The sequence below is a fragment of the Ambystoma mexicanum genome, chromosome 7p (assembly GCF_040938575.1).
Source record: "Ambystoma mexicanum isolate Mex_15411 chromosome 7p, UKY_AmexF1_1, whole genome shotgun sequence".
Classification (NCBI taxonomy): Eukaryota; Metazoa; Chordata; class Amphibia; order Caudata; family Ambystomatidae; genus Ambystoma; species Ambystoma mexicanum.
Genome location: NC_090939.1, coordinates 630567372 through 630592695, shown reverse-complemented (window position 1 = coordinate 630592695; position 25324 = coordinate 630567372). Strand labels below are relative to the sequence as shown.

The 25324-nt window shown below is 43.6% G+C and overlaps 1 protein-coding gene across 16 annotated transcripts in view; it reads right to left on the bottom strand.

Moving 5' to 3' along the window:
• Window positions 1-25324, bottom strand: part of INPP4A (inositol polyphosphate-4-phosphatase type I A) — a 2396889-nt gene that overhangs the window by 1023588 nt on the left and 1347977 nt on the right. For 12 of the 16 annotated variants that reach the window (XM_069636670.1, XM_069636669.1, XM_069636663.1 and 9 more), the window contains 4 exons: window positions 14197-14301; window positions 11149-11257; window positions 8797-8814; window positions 7103-7286 (listed from right to left, as the gene is read on the bottom strand). In XM_069636670.1, coding sequence (XP_069492771.1) covers window positions 7103-7286; window positions 8797-8814; window positions 11149-11257; window positions 14197-14301 — 416 coding nt within the window. The remainder of the gene's footprint in view (window positions 1-7102; window positions 7287-8796; window positions 8815-11148; window positions 11258-14196; window positions 14302-25324) is intronic. The other 4 variants (XM_069636668.1, XM_069636673.1, XM_069636672.1 and 1 more) reach the window with 1 other exon arrangement.

Here is a 25324-nt window from a genome sequence, read left to right as displayed (position 1 = left end):
GTGTGATGGCCGTGGGAGTACCACAGAGTAGAGGATTCTCGGGTTCTACATGTGAGAATACCCCTAGGTTTCTCACACATCCCGCAGTGTAGAAATCTCACCAGCAATACAGAAAATCGAATCTCCAGCAACAGTATGAGGGAGAAACACCAGGCTGTTTGTAAAACATGCTGGAAAGGGGGAGGGGCTTACAGTTTTTTTTTTTAAAGCCTCCCAGCAGTGTAGCCCTCCTCCTGGAGAAAGGACAGGGTGCCCCATTCCGGGTTTGGAGCTAACCATGGAGTAATTAGCTCCATGGTTGCCTCCAAAACCGTCCCAAATCCGGTATGGTGAATGGAGTAATTACCGGTCCATTCCAGGGTTGGAGGGACCGGTAATTCCCCATTCACCTTTTGCCCTTCCCCATTCCCATTTCTGCCCCATAGGGCTCAATGCGAATGGGGAAGGAGGTAATTACGGCACTGTAAATTACGGTACCGTAATTACCTCCGAGGTACCTTTGCGGGTTCCGTACTTAACTCCTGCTAAAAGCAGGAGGTAAGGAAGGACCCCCAAAGGGAACTCAGAATACAGAGGTAAGGGATTACCGGCATCGGCACCCTTACCGGTGCGGGTAATCCCTTACCTCCAACCTCGTAATGACCCCCAGGCACTGATTGGTGTAGGAAATCATCTGAAAAGAAAATGGGGAGGTGAAAAAGTCACTGCACACACAGCCCTGCACTATACGAGTATACAGCAGCAGGGGTAGAGTCTGGGTTGTACGGGTGAGGTCACCGGAGAGGTGGAATTTAAGAAGGTGAGGTATTGGAGGGAGCGTGGTATCAAGTGGTGTGACTATATTGTAGTCAGGAAGGGGAGAAAGGGGGCCTAGGAGGTGAGAGCGAGAGAGAATGATTGAATAGTGCTAAGATAGTAGTAGAGTAGTGACAGAACTGGTTAGTGTGCAAGGGAGTGAGTGTTAGGAAAGAGTGAGGCTAGTAGAAAAGGGTGTAGAAGTGTGGTGTAAGGAGAAGGGTGTACTATAAAATTGGGGAGGGGTCAAGCGTGGTGACAGTGAATGGGTGAACAGGGCACATATCCCTGTGTTTTGTGGATAGAGCAGTGGAAATAGTAGTGCGAAGAGCAGTAGCAGTGCTAGGGAAGTTATAGTAGTAGAAAGGGTGTAGAAGTAACAAATACAGTAGTAGTAGTAGAGAAAACGTAGAATTAGCAGAGAGAGTAGTAGTAATATAAAAAGAGCATCAAAGTAGTAGAGGGACAGTGGTAGTGTAGGCCGTGGTCATGGTAGTTAGAGTGATAATAGTAATAATACAGGAAGAAGTTGTAATAGGAGTAGAGCAGGAAGACTCATAGTAGCATGGCGAAAGTAGACAGAAGGGAGAAAAGGTATTGATAGCTAAGATTTGTGGGGAAGAGAAGGTAGGCAGAGTTGGTAGGTTGGAGGAGAATGGGGGGAGTAGGCAGAGTTAAGAGAAAGGGGGTGATAAGATCAGAGGGCACACATATACCACTCTCTAAAACTAACATTTTTGGTAGAGTAGCATTAGGTACAAAATCCCTGGGGGAGATAGACAGACAGCCTCTCCGGGACTCCTGCTTAGAGCAAGTTAGCGAATAGACAGAAGGGGTTACTGTGCTGCAGAAACTAACTGGGACGACAGGCCGCCTGGACTAGGGTGGGAATCCAGGGGAGTTGAGCAAGAGAAGGACAATAGTAGCGCCACCTTCCCAGACCCATTTTCCAACCGGTACACCTCTTGTGTTAGAACCAATATGGCCTGTTCCGTAATCATACTGAAGCATTAAAGAACCACACCGTAGCTCTAATGTGTGCTATAATAATAAAAACCCTTGAAGTAGGAAAAAGGACTCTGTGCTACATTTAGGCCAACTATCACACCAGCTACAAGGCCGTACATAGCTCTTAGGCCGGGAAGAGCTACAAGGCTTGAACGCTTCAGAAATCAGAGAAGGCAGAGAAAGTACAGAGGCCTAAGAGGCTTGAGTGAGTTTATGAGGAGGACTATGAAGACCAAAGTGTTGTACATTAATGGCAAACCAACCTAAGAGTCATTTTGGAATTGGGTGCAAAGACAAGCACAGTGTACCCTTTTAAAAAATAATTGTTATAGAGTTAATAAAATCAACCTTAAACTTTAACAAAACAGAAACATGTATAATACATTCTTTATAAAAACAATTTAAAATCAGCATTTCTTAAAGCACAAATAAGACACAAGTTTCATTATGCTTTCCAAATTAAATCAACAATGACCAAATTTCAAACAAACCATTAACATAATTTCTTAAAAGGAATTTTCCAATATTTTTCCTATTCAAATAAATTAATTACCTCAGGAAACTTAACACAGCAATCTTAGCTGAGGTTACCGAGCCTTCCAAATATCTCTCCCACAAATATACCAAGTCAATACGATTTCAAGAGTGAAAAAAATGTTTAAAGTATTTTAGTAGCATAGGTTGATGCACTGGACATTCCAGCACCAAATGCTTTGAGTCTATCAAATTCTCACCACTACAGAATCTACAAGTCGTCTCATCAATTCCTATCTTCTTATGTCCGAGGAGAATTTCTTTGGTTGGATTTAGATTTCATCGGAATCCCAAAAATGTATTCATTACCAACCGACTGGGACAGATAGAAAGAAAGTAAGCTAAAACCCCCCAGCTTCTTACAGGGTCCTACTAAATGGGTTAAGCAAGAATAGCTATGCATTTTTTCTGTTTTAATCCAGTCCCATAGTCCCAAGATCGTTACAGTATTTTCTAGTCTACATTGGACCTCCTCTCGACTGGACTCAATAACTTGTAGCGTACCATCACCTAATTTACTGAAGGATTTCATAGCACACATAGAGCTTCCATTTTGCAGACAGATCATCATTTCACTTATATCACAATAGAGAGCATTTGGCTCAGCATTCAGGATTCTTCAGAATAGGAACAAATAATTCCACATACCCCTGCTTACAAGTGACCAAATACCCAATTGATATCTTGGGAGTTTTAGCACTCCTCCAGATTAGTGCCTCCTGTGCTGATAACAATTTCAGAATCGAAAGATCTTGTTACTCGATGCCATAAATTAATTTTGCCACTATTTTGCCTTTAACCTCAGCAGACCCTCTGAGATAACCCAAACGGGCAACATTCGCCATAATAGCTTGCTGTTGACCTTATTGAATGCTGAGGTTAGATCGATGGTGGCTACATGAATAGTGTTCAGCCTACCACTCCAGGCAAGCTTTTGAACAAAAACTAGAAGCAGACCATTTAAGTTGGTGCTATGATTTTTTCGAAACCCGGTCTGCCACTTTTTTATTTGTCCTGCCTTACCCGCCCAGGCCACAATATGCTTTAACAACAAGACTGCAAAGACCTTGCTGTCAGCATCTAAGATGGAAATCGGCCCGAATATTTTCGATCATTGCGGTTGCCTTTCTTAAATATAGGGATAACAAAGGCAGTATGCCAGGACACAGGCATTGTCTGGGAATGTATAATCTGCCTAAGGAAAATAGTCAGAAGCAAAGACCAGGCAACAGGCCCATCCTTAAAAACGACATTGGCCAACCTATTCGTTCCTGGATCCCTAGACCTGCTAATTCCCTTGATGATATAAAAAAATGCTTTACTGATCAAATTGAAAGTACCACCCATCTTCTTAACTCTCCATTGATGAAACAGCAATCACGTTGCACTTGTACCTCTGCCCAAAAACTGATTCAAAATGGCAAACACATTGATGTTCTCCTATCAAGTTCAATTGCATACCAGCTTGGTTTCTACCTAAGTCATTAATAATTTGCCAGAAAGATGCTGAATTAGTTTTACATAATACTTCCAACATAATTTCAGAGTCATTTTGTAGTTGTTCGGCACGGTGTTAAAGACTCCAAATGTGATATCCTTGCCATACCCTATTAATTTCTTTCACTGTAAAACATGTGATTGTCTCTATGGTGGTAGTTAATAACTCTAATTTATGCCCTTAACAAGCACTTTTCCCACTACACCATGTCATCATACTGATGACGATGTTTATTGGAATGGGAATTAAGCTTCAACTCCACCACCTTGAGAATATCATCAAGGAAGTATTGATATTAAATGTGTTCAACTTCCATTACACCAGTTTCAGGTTATGCTCCAGTTTACAGAGTAAATGATGCCAGTAGATGTTCAATAATAGCATCTTCCTAATTACTCCAATGAGCCTCAAAGAAGCCTGAACCGCTAAAACTCCCTTACCCACATGGCTCTGATGATTTATAGCAATTCCTGAAATGATGTTAATCAGAGTTACAAGACCCTCTGATGGCCTCCCTCTAGCTCCTTTTTCAGCCTCCTGGAATATTGTAACATACCCATTAAAGACTGGTGCGTCAGTAAGCCAGGTTTCGTGGATACAAACAATTGGATCACAGGATTCCCTACAATGTCTGATTTATGAATAAATGGGAGTTCCCGCAGCTATTCCAGGATAATACCTGCAATATGGCAGGACAACTAAAGATAGGGAGTTGCTTGTTGCCCATTAAGGGAAATAGCTACCCACGACCAATTGACAATTTCGCCCAGATGTCTCCCTTCAGATCCTTTCAATTGCATTTTACGGAACTCCTTTAGATCCTGGCTCAATAACATCTTTAGCTCCATTATAACTTGTCCCATCCTCCCCCCCTAGTGTCATAATAGGAACTAGGACCTAGCACATCACCTTGATCGACAGGAGAGATATCATAACCATATTGTCGAAGTGGGGGAAATTCTTTCAAAATATGATCGAACACAATTTTAGAGAAAAAGGTCACAAATACCCACATCCATTCTTTGAAAATAGAAACTGACTACTCTTTACAAATATTTAGTGGAGATGGCTTTTAATGCAGGAATTTCCCCCAAAAGGAAGAGTATACCTGCTCTATTCCTTAATGTGGACCTATTCTCAGGGAGTAAACATTCTCCCTTAAACATGAAACACTTGTGCATAGGCACATTATAAATAACATATCAATCAAAGCATCCAACTAACAGCTCTTTTTGTACCCCTAAAGCATTGGTGGTTTGAGCATTAGATCCATGAAAGTGTGCTGGGCGTGATCACCCTGGGAGTGTACAAATGGTGATATGGGCACTATTATCCGAAACCTGTCAAGGGGTGAGCTGGGTTGTGTAATTCTGTGAGTTTCCAAAAAGAGTGCTGGACATACATCCCTGGGATTGCGTATGGGTGGCAAGAAGCATGCTGGGCTATAACCCTAAGCTAAGGCTGTGCTTACAGGTAGGTTGCCAGGAAGCATGTTGGGAACTATGACCATGTGCCTGTGGAACAGAAACCAAATAGGGAAGAATTGGGTAGACAGGCCAGACAGGAAAACATGATGCACTACAGTGGATTCCCCCTTCCTTACAGCTTCTGTTTATTGTTCACAGAGAGAAACAGACGTTTGCTTTGTAGAGAAAGCCCTATAACATATATGCAGTCCTTATTTTCTGCAAGTCAAATCCTCCAGAACCATGTCAAAGCTTACCTAATCAGTAGAAAAGGTAAATGAGGGCCAGGAAAAGCCATACTGTTTTCCTCTCCTCATTCACGTTTCCCTTTGTTGTTCCACTACCCCATATCTGTGCCATCCCCTCTTTTGCACGGTTTATCAATTGCCGCTTAAGCACCTGTCAATGTTTGCCTTCCCATTCACTGTTCTCTTAGTCTTGCCCCTTGTCTTTCCTCTTCTCTCACCAGCTCTCTTGCACTCTATCTACACTTCTATTTCAATCGCTAATAATTGTTTGCTACCTTTGATTCTCTAATGTATCTTGTGTTTGTTTCTCTCTTTTAGTATCCCCTCTCTCAGTCTTTCTCTCCCCACCTTGCCTCCACCTCTCATTCCCTCACACTTCCTCTTTTAAAATTCCTTCTTTGCCTTTTTAATGTGCATCTTTCCTATCCCTCTCTTTCGCCCCTTATCTAGCCATCCCCCAAATTCCTACTCCATCTTTCCTCTTATATCCTGCGGTGGCATGTTTATTGCCCAGATTTCCACTTTTATTTTTTTGTTTCTCTTTTTACATTTTTTCTTTCCTTTCTGTATTTGCTTCACTCTAATTCTGGCCCCCAATCGCTATCTCTCCCCATCCCCATCCCCATGCCTCTACTTCTATATCTTTGTTTATCCAATTGGTTTATCTGCTATCTTTCTCCTCAACATGCTGTCATTCTCTGTATTTCCTTCTCTCTTCTATTTTGTTCCATGCTCCTTTCTCTCTTGGTTTCTACCTCTCAGTTTCCCCTTACTCCCTCTTGGCAGAAATGGAAGCCCCTCTCTAAGCCAAAGAGAAGTTTAGAACTGAAGCTGCAGAACAACAAGAAAAGCACACATGCGGAAAATCCCAAAGAAATCACATTGCCGTACTGTGAACATTCACACAGCACCCTTTTGAGTGTTCATTGCATGCAGCACGAGTCTACAGAGCTACTGTATGATTGAGGGCAAAGCAGAATTTACAATTCTGTGACAGGGCTGGCAGATTGATACTGCAATTTTAAGAGGCCTGAAATGTTTACTCTAGAGTCAGCCGGTGTCGATGCTGAATGAAAATGGCTTTGACTTATGACGAGGATAGACTAAACATGTTTTTACATTTATCCTTTTAACCTTTCCCAAATAGGAGACAACATTTTAGGCAGGTGAATACATCCATATATGATCCAATGCTAAATACTAGTTACAGACCAAAGTCTAGTACAAGGCAAAGCTGTGTCCTCCTACACATGATGGATATCTGGGGGGAACTTTCAGTGACATCTTGAATTATAACATCAACAATTTGTACAAACATTGTCCTGTTACAATCACTTTGAACCAGTCTTTGCAGGAATGTGTCTAGTATTCTTAATGTAATGGAGAATATTTTATTAACCAACACATCCTTTGGCCATTCTCATATGCACAAAATATGATACCTTTAGTGAATTACCATAGAAGCATTGTTAAGTATACCCAATGAAATACACTGCACCGTGCTTAAGAAAACCGAAAACCACAAAAGTAGTGACTGAAAATCAGTGTTTCACCTTGTCTGCCAAAATGGCAAGTGTCCTTTCAAGGCCATTGGCAGATCTGTCCTTTGCTGCTCTCGAGAGCCTCTCTGCATAGTAGCTTACTTGTGTCTTCAGAGTGTTAATGTTTGCAATGATCTCCTTTGCCCGGACAATATCTTGTGGTATGTAAATGATGGACTGAGAACCTGGAGCAGTACTGAAGAAACAAAGAAAGAACAATCAGAAAATAAAATGACCCGTCTGCCCCTGGGTAGACTGTATCACACACTCACACGATGTGTCAATCATTATGGTTAATAATGTGCCATAACTCATTTAATTCTCAACTACTCCCTTCATGACAATTTCCGCTCTTATAGAATCCCTTCTATTAGTAACTGCCAATGTATTGTAAATCTAATACCAATTCAGGATTTCTTGTTTGTGTGGTGCCCGCAAGTCAGTTGGATAACTCAGAGGCCCTGATTACAAAGACATGGGCTATCCAATGTGGTAATGTCCCTCTGATTGATGATAGATATGTACACACAGAATTAAAACATGTTGGTACATTTCTGCCATCATTTATAAGAAGTTCTCATGACAGCCATTTTTCATGTAAGCCATTTTGCACTGGCATCCTTGTCCCAAATGCAACTTATTGGTTCCAAGGAGGGGGAACCAGGTGCCAGATAATGCAGATTATAATTATGAAAAGTATTTATAAATGAAGTACTATAGTAGAAATGTCTTCACTAAAATATGTCCTAGCACCAGTCACCTATTGTTTCTCACAAATGGGAGTTATATGTATGTAAGAAACATTCCATCAAAAAATCCATGCAGCAAAGTTCAGAAAAATGCACATTTTACAACATGCTCTTGCAAACCTACATAACAGGTGTACACAAATGTAGTACTATTTTACAGTAGACATAAGGCAATTTGATTTTAAATGGCATGGCGCTGCGAGCAGAAAACTGAATTACGATCTGCAAGCACTATTGCAAATGTGTAGCCTTGAACTAAAATGAGAAGGAATGAGCTCCAGCATGCTCTGAGCATTAAACATGTGGAATGCATCCCTGTATATCACTGATGAGGAAATTCACCTTACTGCTTGTTCTATACTTTACCACAATCTGACTGGGTCAGATGGAAGGATGTAGCAAGCTGGGCCGCTAAACCTATCAACATTTTGCATGCAAAGCAACAACGCAATGAAAGAAAACTATAACAAGTCCCTTCCAAATAATAAGAGAATGCATGGTCATTGACCAGTCAAACCATGCCTATTGTACTTTTTTCCTTTACTTAATTTTCAATGAATTCCACCAGGAATATGTAGTCCAGAAAACTTCCCATTTGGATTTAACAATATAGGGATTTGCGACATAGGTGAGAATATTTTTCACACAGCAGCTCTGGACATTTTTGCACAGCAGCTCTGAGAATAGCGGTCATTGGATACTACGGAGTGTTCCATATGGAAGTACAGAATACAAAAGTGCTTTAATTCCTGAATCACATAACGAAACATTGCAAAACAAGCAAGCAAGCACTGTGATGTATGGCATTGGAGAGAATGGGAGGTAATGTGCAAACACAAAAGAGCAATGCATTCTTGTTCAAGTAACACACGGATGGGTAGGTGAACAAACAGCATATGATACCCTCAGAGCGAAGGGACAATTCTCTCTACAAGCTCTCAAAAACAGAAAACTCACCAACATTCCTCATAACTGCTAAAAAAAGAAATCAACATAAAATTAGCAAACTGTTAGCCAATGCCGAAAGCCCAACGAAAATAAAAAATTATGAAAACATTAATTCAACAAAAATTCATGTTAGTGAACCACTACTTTCGAGCACAGCAGAAATGAGTTTGTAGGAAAATAATTTTTGGAAATTCCCGTTGTCGGGTTACAGATGGTTTCTATCGAATGCAGGTGCTGGCATATCAATTATTGCACGGTTATTAAACTTCTATAAGAAAAATTGAAAAGTGGAAAATGGCATGTGTCGTCCACTGGTTTTAAGGATATTGTTATTTAACTTGCCCTAGTTTCCACTGGACTTACATAGTCTTACACCTTATGCTGCCACTCAAACCAGCAGACGCAATCTGTAACTCTTCAACTGGAAAATCCATCAGTGAAACATTATTAGCCTCTGGAAAGATCAAACAAAAGGTGGGCTTGCCAGTCATTGATACACAGTGAGCGATAAGTGATTTGTATAAATGTCAAGCCCTTTCCATCTGTGGCGGGCACTGTTGCACATCAACACCTTCTAGGTAACAGTCTCTTTATGGGGACAGAATGGAGTCTGATACAGGAATTCCCACACAAAACTGGTATTTGTTTTAAGATCCCTAGCAATCGCACACTGAATGTTACTTTTCTGTACTCACGCAATTGCATCTTGCCCCGCTTCATTCAGGTTTTCTCCCCACAAGGTGTTTTTCTTGAGAACATGGTCAACTCTTTGCAGTCTAATGATGACATGCAAGTTTAATGCAGCTGGATCTTTTGTACAAAGAAATATGATGTTGACTTTTATTTACTCATCTATTGATGTACTTTTCTACTCCCGCAGATTTACATGAAGCGTTCGCCTCATTGATTTTCAGACAACCCCAATATTTAATACCACTGTCCTATGTAATTAAGCTATTCCCAGTGTGTTCAAGTATTAGATGCTCCAGGGCACTACAAAGGCATGTTAATGTCTCACAGATTGGAGGCCAACCACAAAAATACACGTTGCATCATCAGTTGGCTAAATCAAGGAGCTCAGAACATTTTTACATTTTCATAAGAATCCTACCAAATCCAGAACAAGAGATTCCAGTGTTTGTTGGGTTCCTTCATAGAGCCTGTGTTAAACACATTGGGCATCATTTTTGAAGTCCCCAATAAGGAAACTAATGTTTGAACACCATGAGTTAATCTTTTCGCACGGTTTTATGAATTAGTTAGCTCTAGGAGATCTCTAGAGATTAACAATGTTTTGGCAGTTGGAGCAGGGGCACAGAACGAAAATTCTGTTTGGGCGTCACCCAACCGCTCGCTCTGCCCATCAAAAAAAAATGGATTTAGGCCTGCATGTGATTTTGCTGCTGGTGTAAATGCATTGCATGCCATAGGAAAACATGTTAAAAGCCACCCGCCCTTCCCAAATGGGGAAGACTTGTAGACTGGTTTGCACTATGAAGTGAAAATAGTGAACGTAAACCAAGGGCTGCCGGGATTTGCTTTAATTTATTCCACTTGTAGTGCAAACAAAAACACAAATTGCCCATTAATGCACCAGTTGGCAGCCTCCTCAGTGCAATGTCCACATTGTAGAAAATAATCCCCACCGTGTGTTTTGTTTCTTTAAAAACGCCATGGGTAGACAGGAGTGGGGGTGATCATGATGCAAATCACTCTTCTACATCAGAAGGAAAAAAATGCAATGGCGGGCTGAGGTGAAAAATATCTGTGCATAGATCCCAGAAAGGCATTCAGGATTTCCCAGTTTCAGCCATCTTTCGAGTGAACACACTGCACAAGGAGAGGGCTGACTTATGCCTATTTGTGTTCACTTGTGCTCACATATAGATTTTCTTTCTAGATAACCAGCAGAATTGACCCAAGTACTGTAGGTGGCCAAGGCTGACCTCTTGGATGAAGCAATGGCCAGTGAATAAAGAAAAAAACAGAAGCAGAATTGGATACTGGGTTTGGACACAGGATGTAAATGTGCAAGCCATAAAGCCTGGTCCTATTTTATAGCTGTCTGTGCAGCGTTGAGGTTGGCAGGGTTGAGAGGCATCTAAGAACCACATTACAATGTAAACGACAATTGAGAAAAAATTTACTTTTAAACAAAATATCCTTTTTCGCTTTGTTGCCATGAGCTGTGTCATGGGAGTGCTTTACACCTTGCTCCACTTAAATCCCCCTAACTTACAGAATCTACCCCCCTTGCTTGCTTCGTCCCCATCCAACGTTTCTTGGAGTTGTTTCCTCCATTACATGCAATTTGAGAATTCTGTCCAGAAAAAGGCCCACCGGGGATACACTCCTACTTACTTCTTCTTTGCCTCTTCAAACTTGTGCAGCTGTTTCCTCAGTCCCCCTGTTTTGAACCCTTGGCAGTGTGCTGCTGGTGCCCCTATAGTCACAATGTCGTAATTCTGATCTGAAGGAGGAAATGGGAAAAATGGCACGCTTTTTTATCAGGGATCAATAAAAGTCAAGATTGTATAGACTAGCGTCAGTCAAAGTACTGCACATATGCACAATATATAAAGCCAAGTTAGAGAGTTGCATGCTACCTTGATGTATTTTACCCCAGAACCTCATTAATTAATTGGGATGGTATATGTGTAGATTAGATGCCCAATAGTTTAGTTTTAGATGACCAATATTGTACAAAATGCTTTGCAGTAATCCAGATTTTAGCTGTTCTGTATTGCCAGTCATTTCAAGTTATTAGAGTACGGTCAGGGCACACAATTTGCACTTGTCACGAGCCATTGGCTAGTGAAAATGTACTCTTGCTGAATAAGAAATGGTGTGCTGTGTGTATGTGGAGAATTGAGATGGCACGTGGCTTTTTATGGCTGGCTCGTAGCTTGCAATTTGAAATGTTGGCCTATGGAATTATGTCAGCACAATGCTGCACCTATCTGGATCCTAATGTGGCAATGGTTAAGAGAACAAAAGATGGGAAGAGAAGAACAAGAGATAGGCAAGCAAGGAGGGGACAAAGGGAGAAGAAAACCATATTTAAAAAGAAGAGGGGTAGCCTGGAAGGCAAGAGAATGGGGAAAACAGAAGGAGGAATGAGAGAAACAATGTATGAAAGGAAAGTGAAGAAAAGAAAAAAGGGATGAAAAACAAGAAAGGAGGAAGAAACAAAAGAATGCACAGAAGGTAGATAATGGGTTAAAGGAAAAAAAGAAAGGGAGCAGGAAACACAACGAGAAGGAAACAAAATGATAGAAAGTATCGGAGTACACCACCTTGGTTATAGATTTTGAAGCAAATGGGATGGGGAGCAATGGAAGGTGGAAGAGGACAGGGAAAAGAATAGGCGGATAATGTAAGGGGAAGCAAGAGACTGCATAGTTTGAGATTTTATAATTGCTGAAACAATAAAAGAGACAACCCGCAACAAAGTTAATTGGTTGATAAATGTTCAATCGTAATGTTATAAGGTAGACCGTGCAGGGAGGAGTAAAGGAGAAATGGGTGGCATGGGTGAGAATGGAGAGATGTTATTATACTGAACAATCATAAGCAGCACTGCAGTGTAACAAAAGGGGATCAAAAGAATTGCCTTATTTACTTTATGCTATCTATGGTGTGCCTGTATGTTTTTTGTGGTTCCAATGGATAATAATTCAAATAAAAGTCAAATGTAAAGAAAAATAGAAATGGTAAAGAAATACTGCTGGTTGTTTCAGCCATTCATTTGCTTTCCCAGTGGAGCTATGCTCAGTGGAACTAAGAAACACTCCACTTTCATCCACCGACTTTGGAGTCTAGGTTGATAAATGACGTAAACAATTAATGATATGTCTGAGATTTAGGTTTGGCATGCTACTGTTGTTTTAGTTTTTGATGGGACACCTAATTGGGTTACTGAAGTACAACTGTCAGGGAAATATTGCATTATACCAAAATAATGTTCACGTGAGACAAAAATGCATTACTTTGATACACTCATCTTGTTTTAATGGTCCCAAATATATTGTTACATTGTTTTGCCAGTGTGTATTTTGCATTGTTGTATATGTTCATTTTAAATTTGTCACAATGTTTTTTTTTATTTGAGGTTGTTGGGGTTAAGCCGAACATGCAAAGATGCATAGATAAAAACTGTCTATTAGAATTGCTGTAAGTTCTACTTAGGAGTACAACAAACAATATACATGTAGTCCAATACTTACAGTTTAGATTTGAAGTACTGTGTGAATTTATAGTACACTCTATGGTTGAGTTAGTAACTTCCTGTTTACTATGTATTATTTGCCACAGTTCTTATATGGGATTAATATCCCTTTTTATGTACTGTATACTATACTATGCTATCAAGAGCAGAGAATATTTCAAATCGCATGGGGACACTTGCCTGGGTGGTGTTACTTATCCTTGTCGGTTGTAAGAGCAGAACAAAAGGGGAATCCAAGTTAATCTCTATTGAAGCACAAAAGGGTGTTGAAAAGGGCTATCCTGACCAGACGCTCACTCATCTTAAGAGTCAAAAGCAAATGGACAAAAACAAAAGTGAGCAGCAATGGAAGTGTTACTGGAGGTTGGCATCAATGTGTGAGAGGCCAACCAATGCAGAGGGGTCACTGCATCACCTGAGAGAGTGACTTGTGCTCTCTCCAGGGGCCTAGTGGTTTGTGGAGCCTCAATCTTGCCTTAAAAGAAGGGGCAAGAGGGTGAATGTTGGGTATTTCAAGCTAACAAGAGAAGAAAACAAATATTGTGCAACACTGTACAAGTGTTACTACAAAGACATATTTGAAAAGAATAACATATACACTGTTATGTAAACAAAGCAATCTTTGCATTTTCACTATCACATCAATTCCCGTTCTGTGATCCAGGTTTCTTTCATTTGAAGATACACAAAGAAAGACTTTTTTTTGTGGTACCAATTGTTTTATATGGGGAAGTCTTGAGAGATTTCAGAAGTATTGGACGAGGAACAGACGAGATCATGAGTGATCCCAATGATCATTGTTGCTAAGGCATTTATTATCTGAGCCTAAAGAAACACTTCAACTGAGAAAAAGAGGGAGTAGCTTATGTCAGAGCTTAACTGCTGCATTCACTTCCCAATGGCATCAACCTACCACAAGGAACACATCATCTACCCGTAATTTACAACGATAGCTGCGTTGATAAGGACCTCTCAGTGTGGCCCTGACGAGGACCTTCACTCCTACTATGCTCATGGTTATTTAACCATTCCTACAGAACATATGGACAGTGTGTTAGAAATATCGTATCTGCAGGCATCAGAAACGGTTAATTTTATGACCCCATTGTTTTAAAGTATTACACTGCTATCACAAATCTAGTTTAAAGGTGTTGCTTTTCATTATTTCATGCATAAAGTACCTGAGCCTGATTCTTCCTGAACTCGCATCCGCTGAATGTGCAGGTTTGTAGGCACAAATTCTAATCTTCGTTCAGCTTTCAAACTACTTGCTTTAAATGATGGACCTTTGGAAGAAAACCAATGCAAAAGAAACTCAAAATCAGTACGCACAATGACATTGTTTTTATTTATGCACATATTTGCCAACACACCCAGATCAGTTAAAATCTCTTGAAACATAATTGTCTGCTGCATTTCTACACTGACCACTGAAATGAACCTACGCTAGTATATACAATTAAACCGTCTTTTACCACTGTGCAGCATCCACTCCCAGGTCGATATCTGAAAAGACTGGAGTGGCTAGTCTTTATGTCAAGGGTACCACAATTTTGAGACACCTACGTGGGTAATGTGAGGAGGCAAGTTCTTGCATCAAAGGTCTAGTTCCCAAATGTGTGTGTGACCTCATACTTCATGTGATTCAAAAATGAAATAGAAAATATGATCTGTTCCAATAACCTAATTTCCTTATTGTCTAATATTATGTCATTTTTATGTGTATGAGCAGAGTGTTTAGTGCTTGACCGGTGAGGTTAGATTGCGATTGTATGCTTTGAGAGTTGGTTGTGTTCTGGGTTTGAGAGGGTTCATATGCAGAAGAACAAGTTACGTTCTTTCGATGGGATGGTCCGACGACGTATTCCACATCTGACAGGTAATCACCACAGATGTGCTACTTCGGAAATATTTCGGCGTCTGCGTCCTGCGTCGATGACGTTGATACGCCGTCCTCGAGGGCCTCCGTCGAGCCGATATCACCGGATGTTATAAGTAGGACGCACGACGCCAGTAGCCTCAGTTGTAGTTTTTTTCCCAGAACGTGTGGCACCAATCTTCTGCCAGAATTACTACAGAAAGCCTTGTGGAAACGAAAGCTGCAATCGCATAAGAAATTCTGTAGAGAGGCAGGTAGGGAGGGAGCGATGTGGAATACGTCGCCGGACCATCCCATCGAAAGAACGTTACCAGGTAAGAAAGTAACTTCTTCTTCGAAGGGATTGGGTCCTCCGACATATTCCACATCTATGACAGACTCCCAAAGCAGTACCAACGTATGGAGGTGGGAAAATAATTTGAATTTTAGAATGCCCAATCAAATTGCAGAATAGAGGAACGCCTTACCAAAGGCTAAGTCATGCCCATTGATAGAATCCAGGTAGTAGTGTTTCACAAAAGTACGGACAGAGGCCCATGTGGCTGTTTCACAAATGTTACGAATGGGAACACCCCTCTGCAGGGCAGTAGAGGCAGCCACACCCCTAGCAGAATGGGCCCGTAAGCCTATTGGAGGGTCCTTACCCGCCAAGCGGTAACATTCAGAAATTGTCAAGATAATCCATCTAGACAAAGTCTGTTTAGTAACAGCTTGTCCCAAATGCCTTCCAGCGTATCCAATAAAGAGCTGATCGTCCACTCTGACCCGGGACATGCGTGAAATGTAGAAACTTAAAGCTCTCCTCGGATCCAACCTATGGAGCCTCTCCTCTTCCTCAACAGGATGCGGAGGAGAATAGAACGCCAACAACCTTCTGGCTTGAATGAAATTCCGACACAACTTGCGGAAGAAAAGAAGGACGAACCCGAAGGACAACCCTGTCCTTATGGAACACCGTGAAGGGTGGCTTAATGGAAAGTGCCTGCAACTCACTCACTATGCGAGTGGAAGTGACCGCAACTAAAAATACAGTTTTCAAAGACAACAGTCTCAAAGGGCAAGCATACAAAGGCTCAAACGGAGCTCCCATTAGGAATTTTAGAACCAGGTTCAAATCCCAACTGGGCACCTGGAAAGGTGACGGTGGGAACACATTAGTGAGCCCTTTCAGAAACTGAGAAATTAAAGGAATATTAAAATAAGAACACGCCTCAGACGAACGCTTAAATATGGACAGCGCCGCCAGGTAACCTTTAATGGTACCCACTTGCAGGCCCTTGTGGGCTAACGAAAGCAAAAAAGACAGAACCACAGGAATGGCACATGAAAAAGGATCCATATTCTTAACCCTGCACCAGTCGCAGAACTTCCTCTAACGGCGACGGTACAGGGACTTTGTAGCTGGCCGAAAGCAACACCTCCATCACGTCTTCAGGGAGGTCCCAATCCTCATACCTCAACCTTTCAGAAGTCAAGCATGAAGGTTGAGGGACTTGACCTCTGGATGGAGAAGCTGACCCCCTCCCGTGAGAGCAGATCGTCTCGGTAGGGAAGACGGCGTGGAGAGCAGATGGACATGTCGAGAAGGTCCGGGTACCACGTTCTCCGGGCCCATGCCGGAGCAATGAGGATCATCCGGGAACCGAACCTCCGTAACCTTCGCAGCACTTGCGGAATGACAGTGACTGGAGGAAACGCGTACAGCAATGGGAAGGACCACTTCACTACGAACGCATCCCCTAAGGCTCCTTTTGGAGGAAAATTCCCACGAGCAGAATCTTTCGCACTTTCGGTTGGCACTGGTGGCGAAGAGATACACTTGTGGGGTCCCCCAAAGAGCGAAGATCTCCAGGAGAATCTCCTGAGCAGCTCCCACTCGTGAGAGACCGTGCTCTGCCTGCTCAGAGCGTCCGCCGTCACGTTTTTTTCTCCAGCCAGATGAACTGCCGACATCCACATTTCCTGCTGGATGGCCCAGAACCAGAGCTGCATCGCCTCTCTGCACAGAGGGAGGGACCCTGCCCACCCTTTTTGTTGAGGTAGTGCATGGCCACTGTGTTGTCCGTCAGAATCAGGACATTCTTCCCCCGCACAGACGGCAGAAAAGCCTTTAGGGCTAGCCTAATGGCCCTCAGCTCCAACAGATTGATATGGAGTCTGGACTCCGACGGAGACCAACGACCGCTGACTGTCAACTCGTTGGCATGAGCTCCCCATCCCATGAGGGACGCATCCGTCACGATCGTCACCTCCGGCCAGGGTAGCCAAAATGGAGCCCCCTTCATCAGATTGCCTTCGACTGCCCACCACAGAAGATCCCGGGCGACCGAGGGTGGCACCTGAACGGGGTCCGACATCCTGCCAGCGGACTACGACCACTGGAGCTTGAGAGCCCATTGCAGAGATCTCATCCGCAACCTGGCCTCTGGCACCAGAAGAATGCAGGATGCCATGAGGCTGAGCAACCTCAAGAACTCGAACGCCGGGAGACTCTGGGCATGTTGAAACTTGTTCACCATCTGCAGAATGTGAGAAGCTCGCACCTGGGGAGGCAAACACAGCCCCAGGGATGTGTCGAGCACTGCTCCGATGTATTGGAGCCGCTGGGTCGGTGTCAAGTGGGACTTCCTTAAGTTGATGGAGAAGCCCAGCTTGTGAAGGGAGTGGCAGGTGACGGACAGATGATCCAGGACTAGCTCGGGAGAGCGCTCCCTGATAAACCAATCGTCCAGGTAGGGGTAGACGTGAATCCCCCCACTTTCCTGAGATAGGCTGCCACCACCACCATAAGCTTGGTGAAGACCCGCGGGGCGGAGGTCAATCCGAACGGCAGGACCCAAAACTGAAAATGCAAGTCGCCAACCGCGAACCTCAGGTACTTCTTGTGCTTGGAATGAATCGGCACATGAAAGTAAGCATCCTTGAGGTCAAGAGACACCAACCAGTCCTGAAGTTGAAGGGCCTGGAGGACTTGAAAAAGAGTAACTATCTTGAACTTGTCCTTCCTGAGGAGCTTGTTCAAACCACGCAAGTCCATGATGGGTCTCAATCCCCCGTCCTTTTTCGGGATCAAAAAGTATGGGGAATACCATCCCTTGTTCCTCTCCGCTACAGGCACCAGTTCTATGGTGCCTTTCTCCAGCAGGGATTCGATTTCCTGCGCAAGGAGCGAATCTGCACTCTTCAAAGAGAGATTCCCTGGTGGATTGTCGTGAGGACTCTGCCGGAAAGTAAGACAGTAGCTGTGGGCTATGATCTCCAGAACCCACACATCTGAAGTAATGGCACGCCATTTACAAGATGCTGCGCCAGCTTTCCCCCAACCGGCGAACCATGGGACATGGCCTTATGACTGAGCGGAAGTGGCTGCGGCAGTGCCTGAGGGCAATGAGGCAACTGCCCAAGCCACCTTGGCACCCGAGTACCTTGATTCCCACCTCTGGTACTCCTACGGTGGTCCCTTTGACTTGCAGCTTCCCTCGATCTACCAAAGGAAGAGTAGTATCGAAAGGAGCCTCCGCTCCATTGCTGTCCCCTAGGACGAAAAGGCAGAGGTTGGCGAACTGCAGCGCTCAATGACTTGGCTGCAGCTTTGGAGGTCTGCAACCTCTCAAGGCTATCGTCAGCCTCGTTGCCAAAAAGATGTTCACCATCAAAGGGCATGTTGAGAAGCCAGGCTTGTACGTCAGGAGCAAACCCCGACTTCCGCAACCATGCAAATCTGCGCATTACGGTGCTCGCTGCCATGGACCGGCTGACACAATCTGCCATGTCCAGACCCGACTGAACGGATTCACACATGACATCCTTGCCATCCTGAAAGAGAGCAAGAAAACCATCCCGTTGCTCCCCTTCGGGAATATGTTCAGCCGTCAAAGACACACAATTCCACAGAGTGTGAGTGAAACGTGCTAAGGCACACACGGAGTTGGCTGCCTGTAAAGCCATACCCCCTGAAGAAAACGTTTTCTTCGCCCAGCCAACAAAACGCTTGTCGTCCCTATCAGGAGGCCTGCTTTGCTGGGGTTGTAGCCGCCTGCACCACCAAAATCTCCATAGTGGGCTGCGTAGTCAAGTAGCAGGGGTCGCTACTGGCTGAATGGTATTTTTTTCAGCAAAGACATGCTCACTGCCGGGAGACTCTCCGGAGCAGTCCAAGCCGCTGCCACCCTTCTCTGTAAAGCCATATGGAATGGCAGCACCGGGTCAGTGGGTGGACCTTGGACAAGGATATCCGTCAGGTCATCCTGCAGAAAATCCACTGGTGGCGCAGTCCACCCCAAGTACTCCCGTCAACCTCGACATGAGTCACCTGTACGAAGATTCAGAATGCGTACCAGGCTAAGGCCTGCCAAACTCAACCTCCGGGGAGGTATCAAGACCACTGGAGTCGTGCAAAGACTGACGCAGGTCTTCCAACTTGCTATGACCAGATTACAGGTCATCAGGAACCAAGCCTTCCTCAGATCCTTCCTCCACCTCAGAAATATAATCCAGAGGCTCGAACAAATCCCTGGAAGAGGGCACAGAAAAAGGCTCAAATACAGGCCTTACCGACTTCTTCAGGGCCTTCCTCAGAGTTTTCACCGACACACGGGGTACCTCTGGGAAAGCCACCACAAAAGGCGTCGAGGGCGTAGACGGAATCGGCGTCGACGTCGAGCATGGCTTTGACGGCTTCGACACAGGCCTAGAGGGCGGTGCCCCGAGTGTGTCCTTCGACGGCCTCGGCGCCGATGGCGTTGATGACTTCCTCGAGAGAGAGTCCCTCGACAGAAATGGCGCCGATGGCGTCGATGTCTTCTTAGAAGACGTCACAGGTTCTACCGGTCTGGAGGGCGTCGGGGGACTTGGAGCGGGCATGGCTAGAGCGATCCACCTTGTCCGACCGGGACCTCAAAGACGCGGACGGAACGGAGCCCTGCGACTGTTTAAGCAGCCCGCCGACGGGCAGAGTCCTTCCGCGAGTGCCTCGAAGAGGCAGAGGAATGGTGGGACCGAGACCCCCTGGACTTGCGTCGACGACGCAGAGAGTCGCCTCTCGAATCGTCAGTCGAAAGCCTAGCGGATTTCGACTTTCGGGGCTTGAACACCCTACCGACAGAAAGCTACTTCCGCTCCCGCAAGGCCTTTGATGTTAACGACTGGCAATTGTCACAATCATCCGTGGTGTGGTCCTCACCGAGGCACCAGAGGCAGGCGTTGTGCGGGTCGGTCAGCGACATCTTGGAACCGCAATCCCGACACTTCTTGAAACCCGGTCGCGAGGTAGAAGAAGACGAAGACATGATATCTTCACAAACAAACAAGTTCGAAGAACCGATAATACACTAGAAGAACCGAGGCGCGCCGAGACCCCCGAAAGTGAACACGTTCGCAGAAAAAACAGAACTGAGGCTACGGGCGTCGTGCATCCTACTTATAACATCCGGTGATGTCGGCTCGACGGAGGCCCTCGAGGACAGCGTATCGACGTCATCGACGCAGATGCAGAAAGTTTTCCGAAGCAGCACAGCTGTGGCGATTACTTGTCATAGATGTGGAATACGTCAGAGGACCCAATCCCTTCGAATAATTGTTTTTTGTCTAGTATATTTGGCTGTATCATTACTGATGTGCAAATAAATGAAGAATATATGTTTTGATTAACACTACAACTGTTTCTGGCCTTTTGACTGTTGTCTGTTTTCTATGTTAAAATGGGTTTTTACCCTGCTTTGAAGAATGAAAAAGAAATTGGGGCTAGGACTCTACTCAGTTTGTGCCATGTATGATTGATTGTGGTGCCCATGGAAGTGTACACATAGTAGGAGAATATTTATTATCTGTCTTCTCCCACCCGAATTGTGATAGCTCTGGGAGATTCGGTTGTTGTTGATCAATGCATTGCCACTCCATCACCTGGTAATGAGTCCTTAAGATGTATGGTATTAGAGAGGATCTTGTCGGAGGCAGATTTTCACTTTGTATCTCTTTTTTTGTGAACATCCACCAACGCAGTTGACCAATGTCTGAAAGTGTTGTTACTGGCGAGTAGACTTGACAAATTAATTGCTCTATCAATCGCTCATCTTCCTTCTTAACTTCCTTTAGATGTTATAAGGATGTCGAAGAAGGAGGCGGACACAAAGGTGGCCTCGTTTTGGTTATAAACCTGTATTGCTTACTTTACTTCGTTACTTATAATGCGCCAACACACCTCAGGGCACACATAAAACAAAGGACAATACAAACAACAAACGAGTTCAAGAAAGGGAGGCAAGCAGTGAAGATGGTCAGAGAATCTAATCTACTCCTATAGCAAAAAAAAAGTCTTGATAGTCTTCCTAAAATGGGCCAGACATGGAATAGATCTAACTGAAAATGGAAGCCCATTCCAGGTGTGAGCAGCCGGATGGGCAATACAAATTCCACCATATTTCTTGAGGTTATATCGTGGTCAGAAGTTGAAGATCATTGGAACGAAGGAACCTCCTAATAGGTGCTAAACTCAGGCATTCAATCAAATATCTGTAGCCAGCCCATTTAAGCATTTAAAAGAGAGAGTAGCGACTTTGTGACAAATGGTAACCAATGTAAATTGCGCCTAGCCAGGCTCATATGTTGCTTCTGCAGCCTGTTAACAGCTCGGACAGCTAAATTTTTCATAATCTGGAGCCTGTTCATATTGAGAGTCATGGTGCCATTCAGTTAACTGTTAAAATAGTCTATCTTTGAGGATATCAGAGCCGAGGCAATGATAGCTCTATTCTCGATGTACAAATTAGGAAGAATATGCCTGAGAAGATTATTGAAATAGGCGCATGAGGAGCATAAATGGGAGACGTGTCTATTGAATGTCATCTGGGAATTAAAGTACACACCAAGAGTCTTTACAAGAGGAGATACTTTGACAGAACGACCGCAATGCAAAAGTGGCTATACAGTGGATCTAATTTCTTAAGCCTTGGGCCAGATACTACTATCATCAGCTCTGTTTCATCATCATTCAAAGCAATGTATAGAATAGAATAGAAAGCCTCACTGTCCCCATCTCTAAGAGGGATTTCCCTGCTTTGAACTAAAACAAAGGGAATTGTCAGAATGTCTGTCGAATCAAAGTTCCACCGTCCCATGTCAAATCCTACTATAACCCTCACACTATAACTAAAAGGTAAACAAACAGAAAGTTCCCTCTTCAGGAGAATGGCTCTCTTCTCCTGCTTCTTGGACAGTGCCCAAAGAATGTTCTCTTACAACATGCCAGGGGAAATTACTCCCTTCCCTTGGCTGATGGCCTTCACCCAGTCTTTATACAATATTAAGGAGAATTACCTCCTTCTCCTGGTGTTGGTTTATGCAGTTTCCACAAAAAAACAAGGGGAATGACTCACTTCTCCTGGTGTCTCCAGTTCAACTCCCATCCCAGTACCAAGAGAATACCTCCCTTCTCCTGTACAGTCTACCACAAGGCCATGGGGAATGACATCCTTTCCCTGGCATCTTCAACACATTCCTGGACCTGTACCAGGAGAATTTCTCCTTTCCCCTGGTGTTGCTTGGTTCAGTTCATAACAAAGCCAGGGGAAATGACTCTCTTGCCCAGCCGTCTTCATCACAACTCTTGGTTCGGTACCATGAGAATAGGTCCCTTCTCCTGGTATTATTTGGCACAGTTATTTCTCACTCTTGGGGTCCCAGAACCTTCTCTGGTGGCCAGTAGTTTCCTCTATCTCATTGTGTCGAGAAAGATTTCCCCTTATTCCTAGGTTATTCTTTTCAGGGTCCCAGACCCTCCTGTGGGTATCAGTGGGTTTGGTTTCTCCACTGTGACAAGGAAGATTTCCTCTTAGTCCCAGGTTACTCTCTTCAGGGTCCCAAACCCTTCTCTCCTTATGCCCATTGTTGTAATCACTAATACTGGGCAGAAGAAAAGCAACCTTAGCCTCTGTCTCAACGCGAGTCCCCTCCGGTTCTCGTGTACCTCTCCTTGCTTCTTACGGGGGTCTGGCACATTGCCAGGACTTCCTAGGATAGGGCACTTCACCCGCTCCGTTGGCTTCTATCCTCTGAACTTGTGCTGTCTTCCTGGCTTCGGGATTTGCTCTGCCCCCACTCGGCAGGCAGAGAACATCTTCAGCATCTTCTTGCTGCAGTCCACTTTTAACCCCAACAGGACTGGGTGCTGCTGTGCCTACCACCACAGTGCTTCTCATTATGGCTGCGTTCGGCTACGCAGCCGGGCTTCACACATTTGATAGTCATTTGTTCCTTTTTATACATTGTATCCAGTTCCTCCCATGCGGATTGCACAAGTCCTTCTTCTTTGTTACTGACTTGATCCTCATGTCTCCTTGGAGCCACCTCGTGCCAGTGTTATCACAGTCAATGATCTTTATGTTTCCTGTCCTCTTCCTCATACTGGTACTTTTGGCATTGTGCCCTATAATACAGCAATACATAGGTTTGCTTTCAATGTAGTGGCTCTGGACTTTAGGGAGGGTTAGAGGTGTCAGAAAGTACCAACATTCAATGGGCTCTAATCCAGGTGATTTTCCTTATCCCCAGAGGGGGAGTCCCTCCCAATGTGGTCCTCTCGTATAACACCACCGCTAGGGGGACTATTGGGTAGCAGCCGCACCTCCCTAGCCTCATGGAAAAGGGCTCCCCCTTCGGGAGAAGTGACAACACCTTGTGAATCGTCATAACATCCAAGTCTTCCCAATGCTTAAAGGATTTCTTTTTCAGAGTCTTGAAAACTTTCCAGAAAGATAGTTTTTAAATTTTTGTAAAGCACCTGTTAACATCACACCCTGAAAGAGCACCACAGCCTAGTAATGCCTGCATTTTTGTACGCCCTCAGCAGGAGCATACAGGTTTGAGATCTATACATCTCATATTAGTACCAACTCCAGTGACAAACATGCTGTAAAATGGGAAAAACAGTAACCACACAGCGAAAAGACAAACATTGGTATCAGGTGAACAAATGTAGAGGTTAGTAGTATGATATTGTGAAGAATTATTTTTGTGACTGCCTCCTCAAGTGTGCTTTCAATGTCTCCAACATAATTTCCATCTGATGACTTGGCTTCATTTCTCCAACTTGCTACCAGGCTTCTTTGTATTCTCTCTATGCAGAATTGCTTTATTTGGGAGGTAAGCTGTTAACTCGGCTTAAGTTGTAGAATGCAATAGGAGGGCTCTCAAGGAAACATTTACAATATTTATAGAATCTGTGATTTTGTACTCAACAGGTGTTTCTTTTCCTGCTCTTATATTTCGGATGGAGTTCTTGAGTGAATTTCCCAGGTAGGCATCAAATACTAAATGAGTTTCATCATCCTTGAGCAGATAAGGTTCTATTTTCTTGCTGAAGTCAATTACAAGGTCATGGCATGTCTTCAAATATGACGGTTTCTTCAGTGCTTGCAATTCTGCCATTTTGTCAGACAGCTGCTGAATATGTTCGGTCTGGTAGAGATAATCTTTCCTCCGTAACAAATGAAGAGACTTCTGTCATGTTGTTAGAACCCTCTGTATGTTGTTTCTCTTCCAGTATCTTCATCAGCTTGCTTTTGTTTGGAGCTAAAATCATAGTACTATCTAAGTTGAAAAATTCCCACTGCAGGGAATTGTTAATGACTCAAGGATTCCTGTAGATCAATGTCATTTCGACATTGTGAAGCAATCAGCAAAAGTGAGAACAAAGAGTGATTTGCACGATAGTATCTTATACATTGTCTTAACAACTTTGCATGCACCTTTACACAGCTGAAGGTTCTCTTTCTTCATTGGTGCCCACATGCTACAACTGTCTGATTCAATATGGTCTTCTTTAAAGTTTTTTCAACCTTTTTCTGTCATTCTTGATGTGTCCTTCCGGATTGTTTCATTGAAAAGTGCTGTTGTCGAGATGTTGATGATTTCTTTTCGATCATAATTCACAGGGTTAGTCATTGTCATGATAGAGTTCTAGACCTGTTGAACATCTTCCTTTTGGCATGTTGCTTTGGATGCTGTTAGGTGGTGATGTTTTGGCCATTCGTAATCTGTTATTGCTACAATTTATTTTGCTTCTGTAGACAGCCTTGACAGCTCAGGAGAGGCTAAAAAGAATTGTGTAGAGATTGTTTGTTTTGAGTAATATTAACCAAATCACCAAGTACTTTCATTGCACTGTTTTGATGTTCGAGCTTCATCTCAACCTAAAGTGCAAAAGGGAACTTTTGTTTTGCTTACTACCAAATTGCCTTTCTGAAACTCACTTCAAACGTGCGGGTCTTTGCTTTCATGCGGTTTCATTTCTGCTAAGTAGCATGCTATTATATTTGCGGGGTTTATCAAACCTAGGGTGAAAAAGAAATGAAACTCTTCAAGTGATGCAAGGTGTTAATTCTGAGTTTACAGTTCGGCTGGATCTGATAAATAAAAGCATTCTGCCGCCATAT